At 42.5% G+C, this 14,635-nt stretch overlaps 1 protein-coding gene across 1 annotated transcript in view; it reads left to right on the forward strand.

The window, feature by feature from the left end:
• Positions 1–3,833: 3,833 nt before the first annotated feature.
• The window catches only part of ERICH6 (glutamate rich 6), a 44,832-nt gene continuing 34,030 nt past the window's right edge, over positions 3,834–14,635 (forward strand). Inside the window, exons 1-7 of the mRNA XM_043473401.1 lie at positions 3,834–4,227; positions 5,002–5,059; positions 7,141–7,232; positions 10,132–10,194; positions 10,549–10,604; positions 10,703–10,819; positions 12,600–12,713. Of these exons, the coding sequence (XP_043329336.1) occupies positions 3,834–4,227; positions 5,002–5,059; positions 7,141–7,232; positions 10,132–10,194; positions 10,549–10,604; positions 10,703–10,819; positions 12,600–12,713 (894 nt within the window). The remainder of the gene's footprint in view (positions 4,228–5,001; positions 5,060–7,140; positions 7,233–10,131; positions 10,195–10,548; positions 10,605–10,702; positions 10,820–12,599; positions 12,714–14,635) is intronic.

Here is a 14,635-nt window from a genome sequence, read left to right on the forward strand (position 1 = left end):
AATAGTTTCTTTTTTCAATTGAAGTTTAGTTGATTTATGATGTGTTAGTTTCAAGTATACAGCACAGCGATTCAGTTATATATATTCTTTTTCATATTCTTTTCCTTTATAGGTTTTATAGGTTTTTAGGTTTTATAGGCTTTATATCTCAAAATATTGAGTATAGTTCCCTGTGCTATACAATAGGTTTTTGCTGCAGAATACTTCACTTTCTGACAATATCCACTTCAGAGCAAAAGCACATTTCCTTAGACCTCTCGCAAATCATCTAACCAAACATGAGATCCTGTATTAGATTCTTTCCGACATCCTCTTACTAAAACATCTTGCTGTAACAGTCATAAACCCAACTTATTTAACTATATATGTGTTCCTGGTGGTCTTTGGCTGAAATGTCCTTACAGTCGTAGGCAGTCATTTCACAGTTATTGTCTTCACATACATCTTTCTTAGTCGCTCAGTCATGTCTGACCCTTTGTGACCCCGTGGACTGTAGCCCGAAAGAGTCCTCTGTCCATGGGACTTCCCAGGCAAGAATACTGGAGCAAGTAGCCATTCTCTTCTCCAGGGCATCTTCCTAACCCAGGGATTTAATCCAGGTCTCCTGCATTGCAGGCAGATTCTTTATCATTTGAGGCACCAGGGAAGCCATGTACACCTTAGGGGTAAATATTATTATTCCCAAAATACTCCCAGGGAAACTGAGGCGGAAAGATGTAAGGCTATTTAGCAGAGAACACAGAAGAGGACTCTAAGCCTAACCCTGGTTACTTAACATAAGGGTCAATCCAGACCCTTTTCACAACACCTAAATGTCCTCAGCCACATAGAGTCTCCGTTGGCTTTCTTCATTAGAGTTGAAGTTAAACAGCAAGAACACAATCCCTCCCACCAGGAACCCTTGTCAGTCTTAACAGGCTTTTAAAGGGAAGTTGAACTGTAAGGTGAAGTTATAACTTGCAGTATGAGCAGTAGGTAAACAGATGTCCATTATATTATTCTGTACACTTTATGTGTACAAAAATATTTTACAAAAATTTTAGTAAGTATGAAACTGTTGCAGGAAGGGGGACCCCTTCCAGGGCCCGAAAGTGGGCTCTTGTCTAACACTCAGAAATGGATTGTCCAAGAAGACACATGTGCTGACAAAGCAAGCGATTTTATTGGGAAAAGGCAGCTGGGCAGAGAGCAGCAGGCTAAGGGAACCCAGGAGAAATGCTCTGCCAGTCTTGGGTTTTATGGTGATGCGATTCGTTTCTGGGTTGTTTTTAGCCAATCATTCTGACTCAGAACCCTTCCTGGCGGTGCATGCCTTGTTCAGCCAAGATGGATGCCAGTGAGAAGGATTCTGGGAGGTGGCTGGACACGTAGTATCACTTTTTGACCTTTTCTGAACTCTCCTGGTTAGTGGTGGCTTGTCAGTTCCATGCTCCTTACCAGGACCTCCTGTCATAAAACAACTCATGCAAATAGTTACTATGGTGCCTGGCCAGGGTGGGCGGCTTCAGTCAGTGCTTCCCCTAACAAAACCAAGCAGGATCCAACGGGGATCCTCCCAGGTACAAAAGTCCTTCTATGTGCCCTATTTCTTGTTTGTAGAAAAAGGCTTTAGTCTCCGAGAAGCCTCCCCTGAGTCACAAAAGCCCCGCTCAAGAATTAATGATTCAAAGGATGTAGACATGTAGTGACAAAAATAGCAATTAGGCCTAGAGAACTGGTAACAATTTAAGCAGGAAATCACCCATAGCGCAGTCACAGAATCTTTAGTTCCTCCCTGAAGGTCATAGATAACACATTCCTGAGTTATTTTGCAGATACTATAACCACCACCAAAGGGAAAAAGCTAAACAGCATGATGACCAGACTGTGGCCATGATATAAGCTGCTGCAACCCGAGCAATACTGCATCTATGGCTAGCACAATTCCAGGAGCTGGCTTCAAGAAAATGGCAACAAACCACCCTGAAACTTAGAGTTATTATGCTTGAAACAGTCAAGACCAAACCACAGCATGACCAGTTTCAAGACGGTAGTCAAGAGCTGACTGTGATGCTCTGCACAGCCCGTCTGCACATCCTTAAAGCTTTCCTCTAAAGCTCCTGCCCCCTGATCTGCTCACTGGGGGATGGTTTGGGGGACATTAGTTCACCACCTCCCCAGATTGCCAGCTTCCCAAGCAAAGCCTCTTTTGTTTTTCCACCAACCCTTGCTTGTTGAGCACTAACTCTGGAGCAATGAGCAACCAAACCCAAGTTGGTTTCCAGCCCTGTGGTAAAAAGTACAATGAGCTGAAAGCAAAGCCACAGGAGATGCCTTGGTGGTAAAATGCCTCAGGCCTTGTCCACCCCCTGTGTGGATGGATGGGTAGAACAAGCATCAATCAGGCCCCGGACTACAGCAAGGCACTCACCTCAGTGGCAAAATATAAGTGGCATCAAAAATCTCACAATCAAAAAAAAAAAAAAAATCTCACAATCAAGATAAACAATATTTAAGGTGTGCATGCTAAGTCGTTTCAGTCATGTCCGACTCTTTGTGACCCTATATACTGTAGCCTGCCAGGTCCCTCTGTCCATGGGATTCTCCAGACGAGAATACTGGAGAGGGTTGCCATGACCTCCTTCAGGGGATCTTCCCCACCCAGGGATGGAAACTCTCTTATGTCTCTTGCATTGGCAGGAGGTTCTTTACCACTAGCACCATCTGGGAAGCCCACAGTTAAGGCAGTGCTTTAAAAACATCAAACCAGCAAACTACCACGGTGGACCGGTGCCAGCTTTTGTAAATAAAGTTTTATCATAAGCTCCAACAAGCACCTGTGACTCCAAAACCAAACCCTGGCATCAGCAATACCACGTGGCCTTATGGGTGTCCATCGGTCGTAGCCACTCTCCCTCCCCAGCTCCAAAAACTAGCCTCCCAATATTTTATAATAAATTAAAATGGAGTATGTTCTACAAAAATATCGAATCGTGTTGTACACTGGAAATTAATACAGTATTTTAAGTCAACTATACCTCCTTTTTTTTTTTTTTTCTTTTTTTTTATATATAATTTTTCAAATTATTTTCCCTTATTGTGTTGTTTAGTTACTGAATCGTCTCTGACTCTTTGCGACCCCATGGACTGTAGCCTGCCAGGCTCCTCTGTCCATGGGATTTCCCAGGCAAGAATACTGGAGTGGGTTGCCATTTCCTTCTCCATTTTTTTTTTTTTTTAATTAAAAAACTTTTTTAAAGACTGGCTCCAAATGAGCTGAGAGATTAGCAAGGAGGATCAGGTCGCAGCAGGCCGCTAGAATTTCCCGAAGCAGTCCAGAACGCAGATGCCAGAGGAACCTGCAGGGGTCCTGGCCACCCTCCCGGTCGGCCGCTCCCCCTCAGCGCCAGTCCTCGCGGCTGAGGGGTCCTGACACTTTTTTTTTTTTTAATTTTAAATGGTTAGTTTTATTTTATTCTTACTTTTTTAAATGGTTAATTTTAATTTAGTGCATGGAATAGAATTCTTAACAATATAACTAGAAGGATTCCTTTTCTATGGCTTATATTGATGTTTTCTTTTTTTTTTAACTTAGCATTTATTTTATTTTATTTTTACAATATTGTAGTGGTTTTTGTCATACATTGACATGACGGGGCCCCCTACCAAACTGCGAACAGGCCTCCAGTTTCTAACCAAAGAAATCCTGCGACTTTAATCTCCAGGCTCGCGGCAGAACTGCGGGCGGTTGTCCAGGGAGACGGACGCACAGAAGGCGGCGCGCCCCCCGGGCCTGGACCCGCCGGCGTCCTTTGTGCTAGCGGGGATCCTGCTTCCCGCCCGCCACGGCTAACATGGACTCGCAACGCAGCGTCGGAAAGCCGGAGAAGGAGCAGGACCACGAGGAGGAGGAGGAGGAGCAGGAGGTGGACGTGGAGGAAGAGGAGGAGGAGGAAGAAGAGGAGAAGGTGGAGGAGGAGAAGGAGGAGGGGGAGGAAGAGGAGCAGCAGGAGGGGGCGGACCTGGAGAAGGAGCTGGAGATCTTTGCGAGGCTCAGCGAGGAGTACTTCTGGAAGTTTTGGGACCTCGGAGATGCCAATGAGGAAGGCTGGCGTCGCGCCCGCTTAGTCAGCATCGTCAGCCCCAGCCTGAGCCCAACGCTGACGCTCAGCACGCCGAGCCTGTCGGGGTGGAGCCAGACGTCTGTGCCCACCGAGAGCGCCCCCTCCAGCATCTCCTCCCAAAAAAGTACCGCCCCCCACGCCGAGCCCTTTCCTCTAAGGCTTCCCGATCCCTAGGGGAGAGCTGGTCCAGCCACTCTAGAACCTTCGTCTACGGGGTGTCAGTTTCCAAATACACTCACCACTTCGCATACACCCCTGTCTCAGTCCCTTCTATCAAAGACACTTGGCTGAGCGGCTGTGATGGTTCACAGTTTAGAATGAAGGGGAAGCATGCTCCTAAAACAGGAAACAGGCAGCACTGTACAGAGTGCTCGCTTTTAACGAGGGCATTCAGTGACCGTGTCCTCTCTCTCAGATTCATTCTGCCCTCCCGCCTCTCTCTCATACCACGAGGAAGGGGAGGGAGTCGTGCTTTAAGGATGCTCTGCAATTGAAACAGCCCTGCCTCCCCAGCCCCTCCCCACCCCCCAAAATAAACAGTTCACATCTGTGCCTAACTTCCTGTACTGAAACCACTCCAGCCACTTGGAGGCGGAGCAGTTACTTAGAGTAGATTTCGTCCATCCCCCAGTATTGACATTTTGGTCTGGATCATTCTTTGCTGGGGCTGAGTGTGTTGAGGGCAGGAGGAGGGACTGTACTTGGCATTATAGTATATTTAACAGCATCCCTGTCTACGTCCGACTCTGCCAGTTAGCCCCTGCCAGGCTTTGTGACAATCAAAAATTGTCAAAATGTCTTTAGATATTGCGAAATGTTTCCTAGGGGGCAAAATTGACCTTTTGAGAACCATTGATTCAAATGGAATGACTAAATTGTTTTGTGTTGTATTCAACAGGTTTTCCTAGAATATTTCAGACATTTAGGAAAGACATGTCTGAAATGAATTTAGATAGGTAAGAAATTGTTTTCGGTTTTAATCTTATTATTTTTTGAAAATGATGTTTCCTTTTGGGATGAACATGTCAGGAAGGTAGAGTAAGATCATCCAGGGTATTTGCAACTAATATATCTACTTTAAATTTTTAATCTACACTGTTAGACACTTTGGAGCAGATAGAGACAGGGTCCTTGCCCATCTCTGGCTTATTATCTGTAGATTTATGTACCCCTCTCTGTTCCCTCTTCCACTCACCAGAGTTAACATACTATTAACAGTTTGCTTTGTTTCCAGTATAATTTAAATAGTACATTTTCATGACTTGATTTATTAATTTTTAACATAGCTACTGACCTCCCATCATGAAAGCTGAGGAATGTAACTCACACCACTTCCCTCCTCTCCACTTTCAGTAGTTATATTATTTTTAATTTTCCTGGAAAATCCCATGGACGGAGGAGCCTGGTAGGCTGCAGTCCATGGGGTCCTGAAGAGTCAGACATGACTGAGCGACTTCACTTTCACTTTTCACTTTTATGCATTGGAGAAGGAAATGGCAACCCACTCCAGTGCTCTTGCCTGGAGAATCCCAGGGATGGGGTCGCACAGTCAGACACGACTGAAGTGACTTAGCAACCTTTAGGACTTTAAAGTATTTAAATCTCTACTTCTTGATTTATCAATTTTAGTGACTACTAACTCTTTTAAAAAATTAACACCTTAATGAACTTCTACTTCCTTCTCTCCTCTTACCCTTTCCTTTCCCAATAAACAACAAATTATTTAACAGATTTTATTAAAATATATAATATAGTCATATAAAGTCATGTTACTTTACTTTTATTGATTTATTAGTTCTTAGTGCTTTTGGTGCAAGTTGATTCTAAAAGTTGAAAACCAATAACCAATACTCATAATTTCTTGCTAAGAAACCAATACTGGGACTGCATGCATGTACAAGAAAATGAAATCCTATGTCCATAAAACTTGGCTCCTAAAAGGAGAGCTTCTGAACTCTTGGTTGTTTTTAGCTGTCTTCAATTTTTCTGAATTGGGCTACTGGCCATAGTTTCTTGTTTTCCATATTGCTTTTTTTTCTTTTTATTCCTCTTCTTTTTGCTGGAGAAAGTTCCTTAGGTAATTATTTTGTGTTGATCTCATGGATAGTCAAATTTCTGAGTTCTTGCCTGTCTTAAAATTTCTTCCATGTTCCTTCACTCTTGGTCTCATCACTCGTTTCCCTGAGAAGTTAGACAAACAGGACTCCCCCAGATGGAGTGGCTTCAGCAGAGCAGTTCCCCAGCCATTACAGCATAGTCATTTCAGAATTAAAACACGCAGTGTGCCGGAAACAAGGCTTCCAAAAAGGGAGGTGGAGACATGAGAGAACCGAGAAAGGTGAAAAAGGAACAGTCCTAACGTTGACTACACTCTTTGGGAAAATTTTGTTTGATATTTTTAGAAGAGCCAGCAAATTACGGCAAAACAAACAAACAAACAAAAAACCACCTTACATTCAAAGAGGCAAAGGAGTTTGAAAAGCAATTGTTACTATTTACTTGTTACCAGTAACAGTCATGTTAGCTAGTCAGTAAATTCCTACTTCCCGTTATGTCAATGTTAACTGACTGATTCAGCTCCACAATGCTTGTGGGATGAATACAGAATGCTTAATTACAATACATTTAACTTCAGCCCTTTAAAAAGACTGGATTGTTTTACAGCTATTTTAAAACGAGCGGTGTGTTCTAATTTAAATTCAAATAAATGTTTGAACACACATATCATCATTGCCAACGCCAACAATACTGACACACAGCACAGATACAGGGGCCGTAATTTACTCTCTTAGAAATAATACGGTATTGGGAGCCTCTAAGATTTAGAAAGAAGTACTTTGCAAAGAATGGATACGACTCTAACACAGTATGCCTGACTTAACTGAAGACATAAGAATGGAAGCAAACATTTCCAATAAAAAAGAAATCAGGGTCTTCTAGGGACATTTGTTATTTGATTGTTAAATGTACCAGATTTAAAAGGACTGCTAAGAACGCTCTAGGTATACTGAAAACAAGCATTTTGTCTAAATTTCAGGGCTATCTATTACAGTCTGCATCCAAAAGTTCCAGCATCGATACAAACAGAAGAAAGTTGGCTTCAGGAATTAACTGACATGGAGAAGCCCAGTGAGTGCTTTGGTTCTGAAGCTTTTCCTGGGAGGTGGGATTGCATGCTGGAAAGAGCATGGGAGTAGGCGACCAGGGGAGGTAGAATTAAACCCCAGCACCAACACAAACTAACACCCTGACAACTAGACAAGTCAGTTAACTGACTAACTCATTGACTCTCCTTCTTCCTCTATTGGCCATAATAAGCCTTGTCTCATAGGACCATTATCAAGATCAAAATGAGATTCAGCGTTGAAACTCCTTGGCACTGAGTCTTTTAGTAAATGGTAGCACCTGTGTTCACATCAAGACATAATCTGCCATCATATTTTGATACATATCTCTATTTTTTATTATAGAAGTAGCATATGCATGCTGTTTTTTAAACATCAAACCATTAAGAAAAATATAATGGGAACATTAAGTTTTTAACTTACCCAGTAAATGCCTCAGAAGTCATCATTATGAATAGCCTTTCCTTTAAACTTTATTATTTGTTGTATGTTGGATCATGTGTTCATCAGATGTTTACTGAGCACATACCAAGTACCTGTCATAGGTCAGTTTCCTATTCTAGCGTCACAGCAATGAATAAAGCAGACAAACCCCTGTCTCAGTGGTCTTCTATTAAAGCGTTGAAGGTGGAGGTGAAGGTGATCGTGACATAAATAATACACAAAGCAAGTAAATGCACAATGGCTTAGATGATGTAAGTGCTAAGGAGAAAAATAAAGGAGGCAGAGGGGTGGGAAATGCTGGACAGATGGGTGAAAGTTTACATAGGACGGTCAGAGAAATCTTCTCCGAGAAGCTGAAGTATTTGAGTACAGACCTCAAGGAAGTGTGAGAGTGATGATGATCTCCGGGGAAAGAGTGTTCCAGGCATAGGGAAGAGCACGCGCTTCCCTCTAAAACAAGGAGGCAGCCAGAGTGGCTGCAGTGGAGTGAGGAAGGAAGTGAATGCTAGGTAATAAAGTCAGAGAGATGGTGAGGACCAGATCTTATTCAAAGAGAATGAAGTCCGAAGTCACTGGAGGGTCTGCCCAGAGGACTGACATAATCTAACATAAAAATCAGATGTAGAATTAATATCACATGTTAATATAACATTAAACCTGCTATTAGAAAACTTGTTAATTATTCCCGAATTAATCTATATAGTCCAAGTAATCGCGATGAGGTTTTTCAGTGGAATTGGACAAGTTGACTTTTTGATCTTGCTTTGCAGCATTAAAAGATAAACTGAGACATTTTCCATTTCTTTAGAGTTTAAGAGTTTATTCGAGCAGATATGGATTGGAATTGGCCAGCGCTAAACCGGGTATGGTTAGGAGCACTCCGCAAAGGAGCGCTCTGGAGAGGTTTTTATAGAGAAGTCGAAGGAGCAAACCAAGGAAGGTATTTGATTGGCTATTGCTTAAGGTTGCATTCTCTGGGAAAGCCCAGTTGGCTGTTTGCAGTTAGCTGTTCTTAACCTTGAGGCATTAACCTTGACTCTGGCTTAGGTTTCCCTTTTGCTAACAGTTGGCTACCAAGGCATTATTAGAGCCGCCTCATCTAATAGTTTCCTTGTTTGATTACTTTAACAACAGGAGCCTAGCGTACATTTTCAATTTTTTTCATATCTTCTTTTATAGTTCCATTTAATAGAGAACTTATTTGCAGCTCTAATTAATTTACTCTGAGGTGTTTTGCAGTTGTGTTTTATTGATGTAACAATTGGAATTTTTTTTCCTATTATATTTTCTAATTGGTTACTGTCAATGTATAGACTCGTTGGAAAAGACCCTGATGCTGGGAAAGGTTGAAGGCCGGAGGAGAAAGGGACGACAGAGGATGAGATGGCTGGATGGCGTCACCAACTCAATGGACATGGGTTTGGGTGGACTCTGGGAGTTGGTGATTGACAGGGAGGCCTGGCGTGCTGAGATTCACGGGGTCACAAAGAGTCGGACACGACTGAGCGACTGAACTGAACTGAACTGAGACCTGTAAAATCTACAGTGGGAGAGAACTCAGAGACTATAAAACCCAGTCCCATCATTTTGTGTATGAGAAACTGAAATCTGAAGGCATGACTGGAGGCTGTCATAGGAAATGGCTACCCATTCCAGTATTCTTGTCTGGAGAATCCCCATGGACAGAGGAGCCTGGCAGGCTACAGTCCATGCAGTCGCAAGAGTCGGACACGACTTAGCGACTAAACCACCACCACCACTTAGGAAGGGTCTCATCCTCTGACACCCATCTCTCTCCAGCACCAGCTCTGGCTGTACTGGGAAAATGGGCCCACCCTCTCCCTTCACCTCTGTCCCATTGTGGGTTGTTCTGATTTGGTTTTTCATCATGCCAATCTCATTTGCTTAACCTTCTAGACATTTACTCCAAGTGGCTTGTGTGTTGATGACTATCTTTTCCATTCCCAGAATTGCCCTGGAATCTGCAGAGGGAATTATCCTGGTGGTTTAGTTCACTGTTTTGAATGGGGAACTACTCCTCGACCCCAGCCCAGCACTCCTCTAGCTGAAGAATCTTTTGCATAAATTAGACAGAATGGTATGCTTAAAAGGCAGAACACAAAAGGGTCTGCAAACCATGATTATAACCAAGTAAAATGTGCATTCATGTAGTATTCTGAGACTCAAAAGCAGCAAGGAAACATCTTTTACGTCTCCTGCATTGGCAGGCAGGTTCTTTACCACTAGTGCCACCTAGGAAGCCCCAGGAAACATTTTTTAATGTGTTTCATTAGTGGTGCGCCTCCTCTGTTTGTTACTTTTTGTTGATAAAATGTTACTTGGGAAAAGGAAAAACATTCAAAGATAAACACAATTAGGGCACAGGCATATTTTCTTTTCTATGAGATTTCTTTCCTCCTTTGTTAGGACTGATTGACAAATGTACACTCTTTTTTCAGAGAAGGAAGTGCCCTCTGTAAAGACGGAGGATGTACCTGAAAATCTAGCATCTAAGTTAAGAGGTAACTGGATGTCTGGCATCAACCCTCCCCCCCCCCCTTCTGACAAAGACAAACTGCCCTTAGGGAGCCTGCCTTAATTTGGACTGCTTCCAACCCCTTTAGAAAAGAGCTCCCCTAAGAATACAGCAGAAACTAATGCAACATTGTAAAGCAATTACATTCCAATAAAAAGTAGAATATAGGTAAGAAGGTGGGGAAGGGAGGGTTTCAGGGCATTTAGACTCTGTGTGTGTGTGTGTGTGTGTGTGTGTGTGTGTGTGTGAGATGGGCTAGGACTTTACAGAAAATGGTTTTCAAACTACACTGCATAAAAGTTTTAAACTTTCCTTCTAAATCTCTTTTTTTTTTCTTCAGCAAAATGGATAATTAACCCAGAAGAACAAAAACTAAGGATTTTATGTGAACTGGAGGTAAGAGATGTTTATCAACCCAACTAGTACACCATACTCATGGTAAAAATCACTGATTCAATCTTCCTTTTTTTTCTTTCTCTCTTTTTAAAATTTAGTTTAAGGAAGACTTCATAACACTCTTTGAGCCCTCTCTGAGAACATTACCCAGCATCGGGCCACCATCTATTCTGACATTCAAACAAGAGAGTTCCAATTTAGGCATTAAGTTCAAGGTAATTTTCATTTACATTTTTTTAATTTCTGTCATAAATGATGTAAAAAGGCACAAGATGATTTGCACAAAAGATATTGAACATACTTTTTTTTAAGATTTTTTTTTTTGATGTGGGCCATTTTTAAAGTTGTTATTGAACTTGTTACAGAATTGTTTCTGTTTTATGTCTTGGTTTTTTGGCCAAGAGGCATGTGCAATCTTAGTTCCCCAACCAGGGCTGAAATCCACACTTTCTGCTTTAGAAGGCAAAGTCTTAACAACTGGACTGCCAGGGAAGTCCAAACAGTGAACTTACTTTAAAAAAAAAAAAGCAGGCTAAGAGCTCACTTACTTGGAATAGTGTTTAGGGTGGCTGTGTTCATTTCCTAGGGCTTCTGTAACAAAAAGCCAGAAACTGGGTGGCTTATGGCGACAGAAAAGTACTGTCTCACAATTCTGAAGGCTGAAAGTCCAAAGTCAAAGTGTCAACAAGTCCAGCCTGGGAGAGCCCCTTCTTGCCTCTTCCGAACATCAGCCATCGGCATTCCTTGGCTTGCGGCCGCGTCACGGTAGTCTCTGCCTTGGCTGTCACAGCGTGTGTCTGTGTCCAGATGCCCCACTTCTCCAAGGATACCAGTCATATTGCTTCACTGCCCACCCAGATGACCTCCTCTTAACTTCATTACATCTTCAGAAACCCCATTCTAAGTCAGGCCACAGTCACAGGTATCAGGGGTTAGGATCAGTATAGCCTTTGGGGGAACACAGTGCAACCTGTAACAATGGCCATAAGCCAGGAAGCACAGTGAGCATTCGCTGTATTTAATAGTGGTAAGTGACCAGTTAATGTCTGCTTTTGCTGGGCAAGGGAGAGGTCACCTTAGTCATTCCGACAGGATACACACCACCTTGCTTGGCCAAAGAGGTCAGGGACTGACCGGCAGTATGATTATTTCCAAATTCGGACTTGTGCGGAGAGCTGCACACTCCCCAGACTGGAACCTCCTTGATTACTTCTTCTGGGGCACACTAAAGGTACAGCCTTATTTGCTGAAAATAAGATTCACCAACAGTTGAAGCAGAGCAGCACAGATATGCGTGCAGGAGTTGACAGGAAGGCCCTGTGGATGCAACAGCGTGGTTGGTGTTCACTGTTATTTTGTGCAGCACGTTGAACTAAGCAATTCTAATGCACGGTGACACATTAAATACATCATGTAATGTAAATTCTTTCTTGAAGAAAGAAATTCTTTCTTCAAACATAAGTGTTAATCGCGCAGTCATGTCCAACTCTTTGCAACCCCATGGACTATAGCCCACCAGGTTCCTTTGTCCATGGAATTCTCCAGGCAAGAATACTGGAGTGGGTGGCCATTCCTTTCTACAGGGGATATTGCCGACCCAGGGATCGAACCAGGTCTCTTGCATTGCAAACGCAGCACCTTCCTTTTTCTGAAGCACAAGAGCTTGTATTGAGCTTTCTTCCCCTGACACCCAGAGATGGGCCTGAGCTTGAGGAAGGCCTTGGGGACTCCCTTCCACAGAGCTGTCTCTGCACTGGTCCCTGGGCAGGGCTGGTTCCACCTGAACCCCAGGGAGACCTTTCAGGTCTTCCGAGACGGGCCTTGACACTGGTCTGGGTTCGGGGTGGCGGCAGCTGATTGGCCAGCTCTCTTCTCCAGCCACACTCTTTGAAGTGTAGATTTGCTGACCCTGCCCAGGGCTCTGGCTTCTTCTGCTCTGAGAGGCTCTGGGCCTCCATGTGGGCATATCTTCATTTTTTTCTCTCCTCTCTGAAGGAAGAAGAGGAGGAAGTATCGCCCAAGTGTGAATTCTGTGGGAGCGACCTAAGAACATTTCTCTCCAGTGTGGATGTTTCCTCTGATTACAGCAGCTCTGAACTGCCAGAACATGTAAGTGCTACAGCAGGTTTACTGAGGAAATAGTGTTATTTTTAGACATTACTTTAAACATAAGCAGCACGTTCTTCTGCATCTTCCCACGACATCACCCCCTACCTTTCTTTTTTTTTTTTTTTTTGCCACAGTGCATGGCTTGTAGGACCCTAGTTCCCTGAACAGGGATTGAACCTGGGCCCCCAGCAGTGAAAACCTGAAATTCTAACCACTAGATTGCCAGGGAATTCCATGAATTGCCATTCTTAAAAGGGTTATGTGTTAGCTCTCGGGGCAATGCAAATCATAACCACAATGGGACACCATTTCACATCCCTTGAACGGCTATAACCCAGAAGACAGATAATAACAACTGTTGGCAAGGGTGTAGGGAAACTGGAATTCTCAAACATTGCTGAAGGGGAATATAAAATGATGCAGCCACCTTGGACAAGTCTAAACAGTAGTTCCTCAAAAAGTTAAAACATACAGATACCATATAACCCAACAAATAATTCCATTCCTAGGTATATACCCATTAAAACTAACAACATACGTCCACCCAGAAACACATATAAATGTTCACAGCAGCATAATTCATAACAGCTAGAAAGTGGAAACAACCCAGATGCTCACTAAGATAGTGTAAAGAAATGTGGAGCATCCAGACTATGGGATCTTTTTTTTTTTTTTCAGATCATTAATTTTATTTTATTTTAAAAATTTATTTTTTAATTGAAGACTATTTGCTTTACAGAATTTTGTTATTTTCTGTCAAACCTCAACATGAATCAGCCATAGGTGTACATATATCCCCTCCCTTTTGAACCTCCCTCCCGTCTCCCTCCCCATCCCACCCCTCTAGATTGATACAGAGCTCCTCTTTGAGTGTCCTGAGCCAGACAGCAAATTCCCGTTGGCTCTCTATTTTGCATATAGTAACGTAAGTTTCCATGTTACTATTTCCATACATCTCACCCTCTCCTCCCCTTTCTCCATGTCCACAAGCCTATTGTCTATGTCTGTTTCTCCACTGCTGCCCTGTAAATAAATTCTTCAGTATCATTTTTCTAGATCTAGATTCCGTATGTATGTGTTAGAATACAATATTTGTCTTTCTCTTTCTGACTTACTTCACTTTATAATAGGCTCTAGGTTCATCCACCTCATTAGAACTGACTCAAAGATGTTCCTTCTTATGGCTAAGTAATATTCCATTGTGTATATATATACCAAAACTTCTTTATCCATTCTCTGTCGATGGACATCTAGGTTGCTTCCATGTTCTAGCTATTGTAAATAGTGCTGCTGTGAACAACAGGATGCATGTGTATCTTTCAATTTTGGTTTCCTTGGGGTATATGCCTAGGAGTGGGATTGCTGGGTCATATGGTGGTTTTATTCCTAGTTTTTAAGGAATCTCCATACCACTTTCCATAGGGGCTGTATCAATTTACATTCCCACCAACAGTGCAAGAGCATTCCCTTTTCTCCACACCCTCTCCAGCATTTATTGTTTGCAGACTTTTTGATGAGGGTCATTCTGACCAGTGTAAGGTGATATCTCATTGTAGTTTTGATTTGCATTTCTTTAATAATGAGTGATGTTGAGCATCTTTTCATGTGTTTGTTAGCCATCTGTATGTCTTCTTTGGAGAAATGTCTGTTTAGGTCTTTTTCCCATTTTTTTGATTGGGTTATTTGTTTTTCTGTTATTGAGTTGTATGAGCTGCTTGTATATTTTGGAAATTAATCCTTTGTCAGTTGTTTCATTTGCTATCATTTTCATCCATTCTGAGGGTTGTCTTTTCACCTTGCTTATAGTTTCCTTTGCTGTGCAAAAGCTTTTAAGTTTAATCAGGTTCCACTTGTTTACTTTTGTTTTCATTTCCATTACTCTAGGAGGTGGGTCATAGAGGGTCTTGCTTTGATTTATGTCA

Source organism: Cervus canadensis, chromosome 7 (genome assembly GCF_019320065.1).
Source record: "Cervus canadensis isolate Bull #8, Minnesota chromosome 7, ASM1932006v1, whole genome shotgun sequence".
Taxonomy (NCBI): domain Eukaryota; kingdom Metazoa; phylum Chordata; class Mammalia; order Artiodactyla; family Cervidae; genus Cervus; species Cervus canadensis.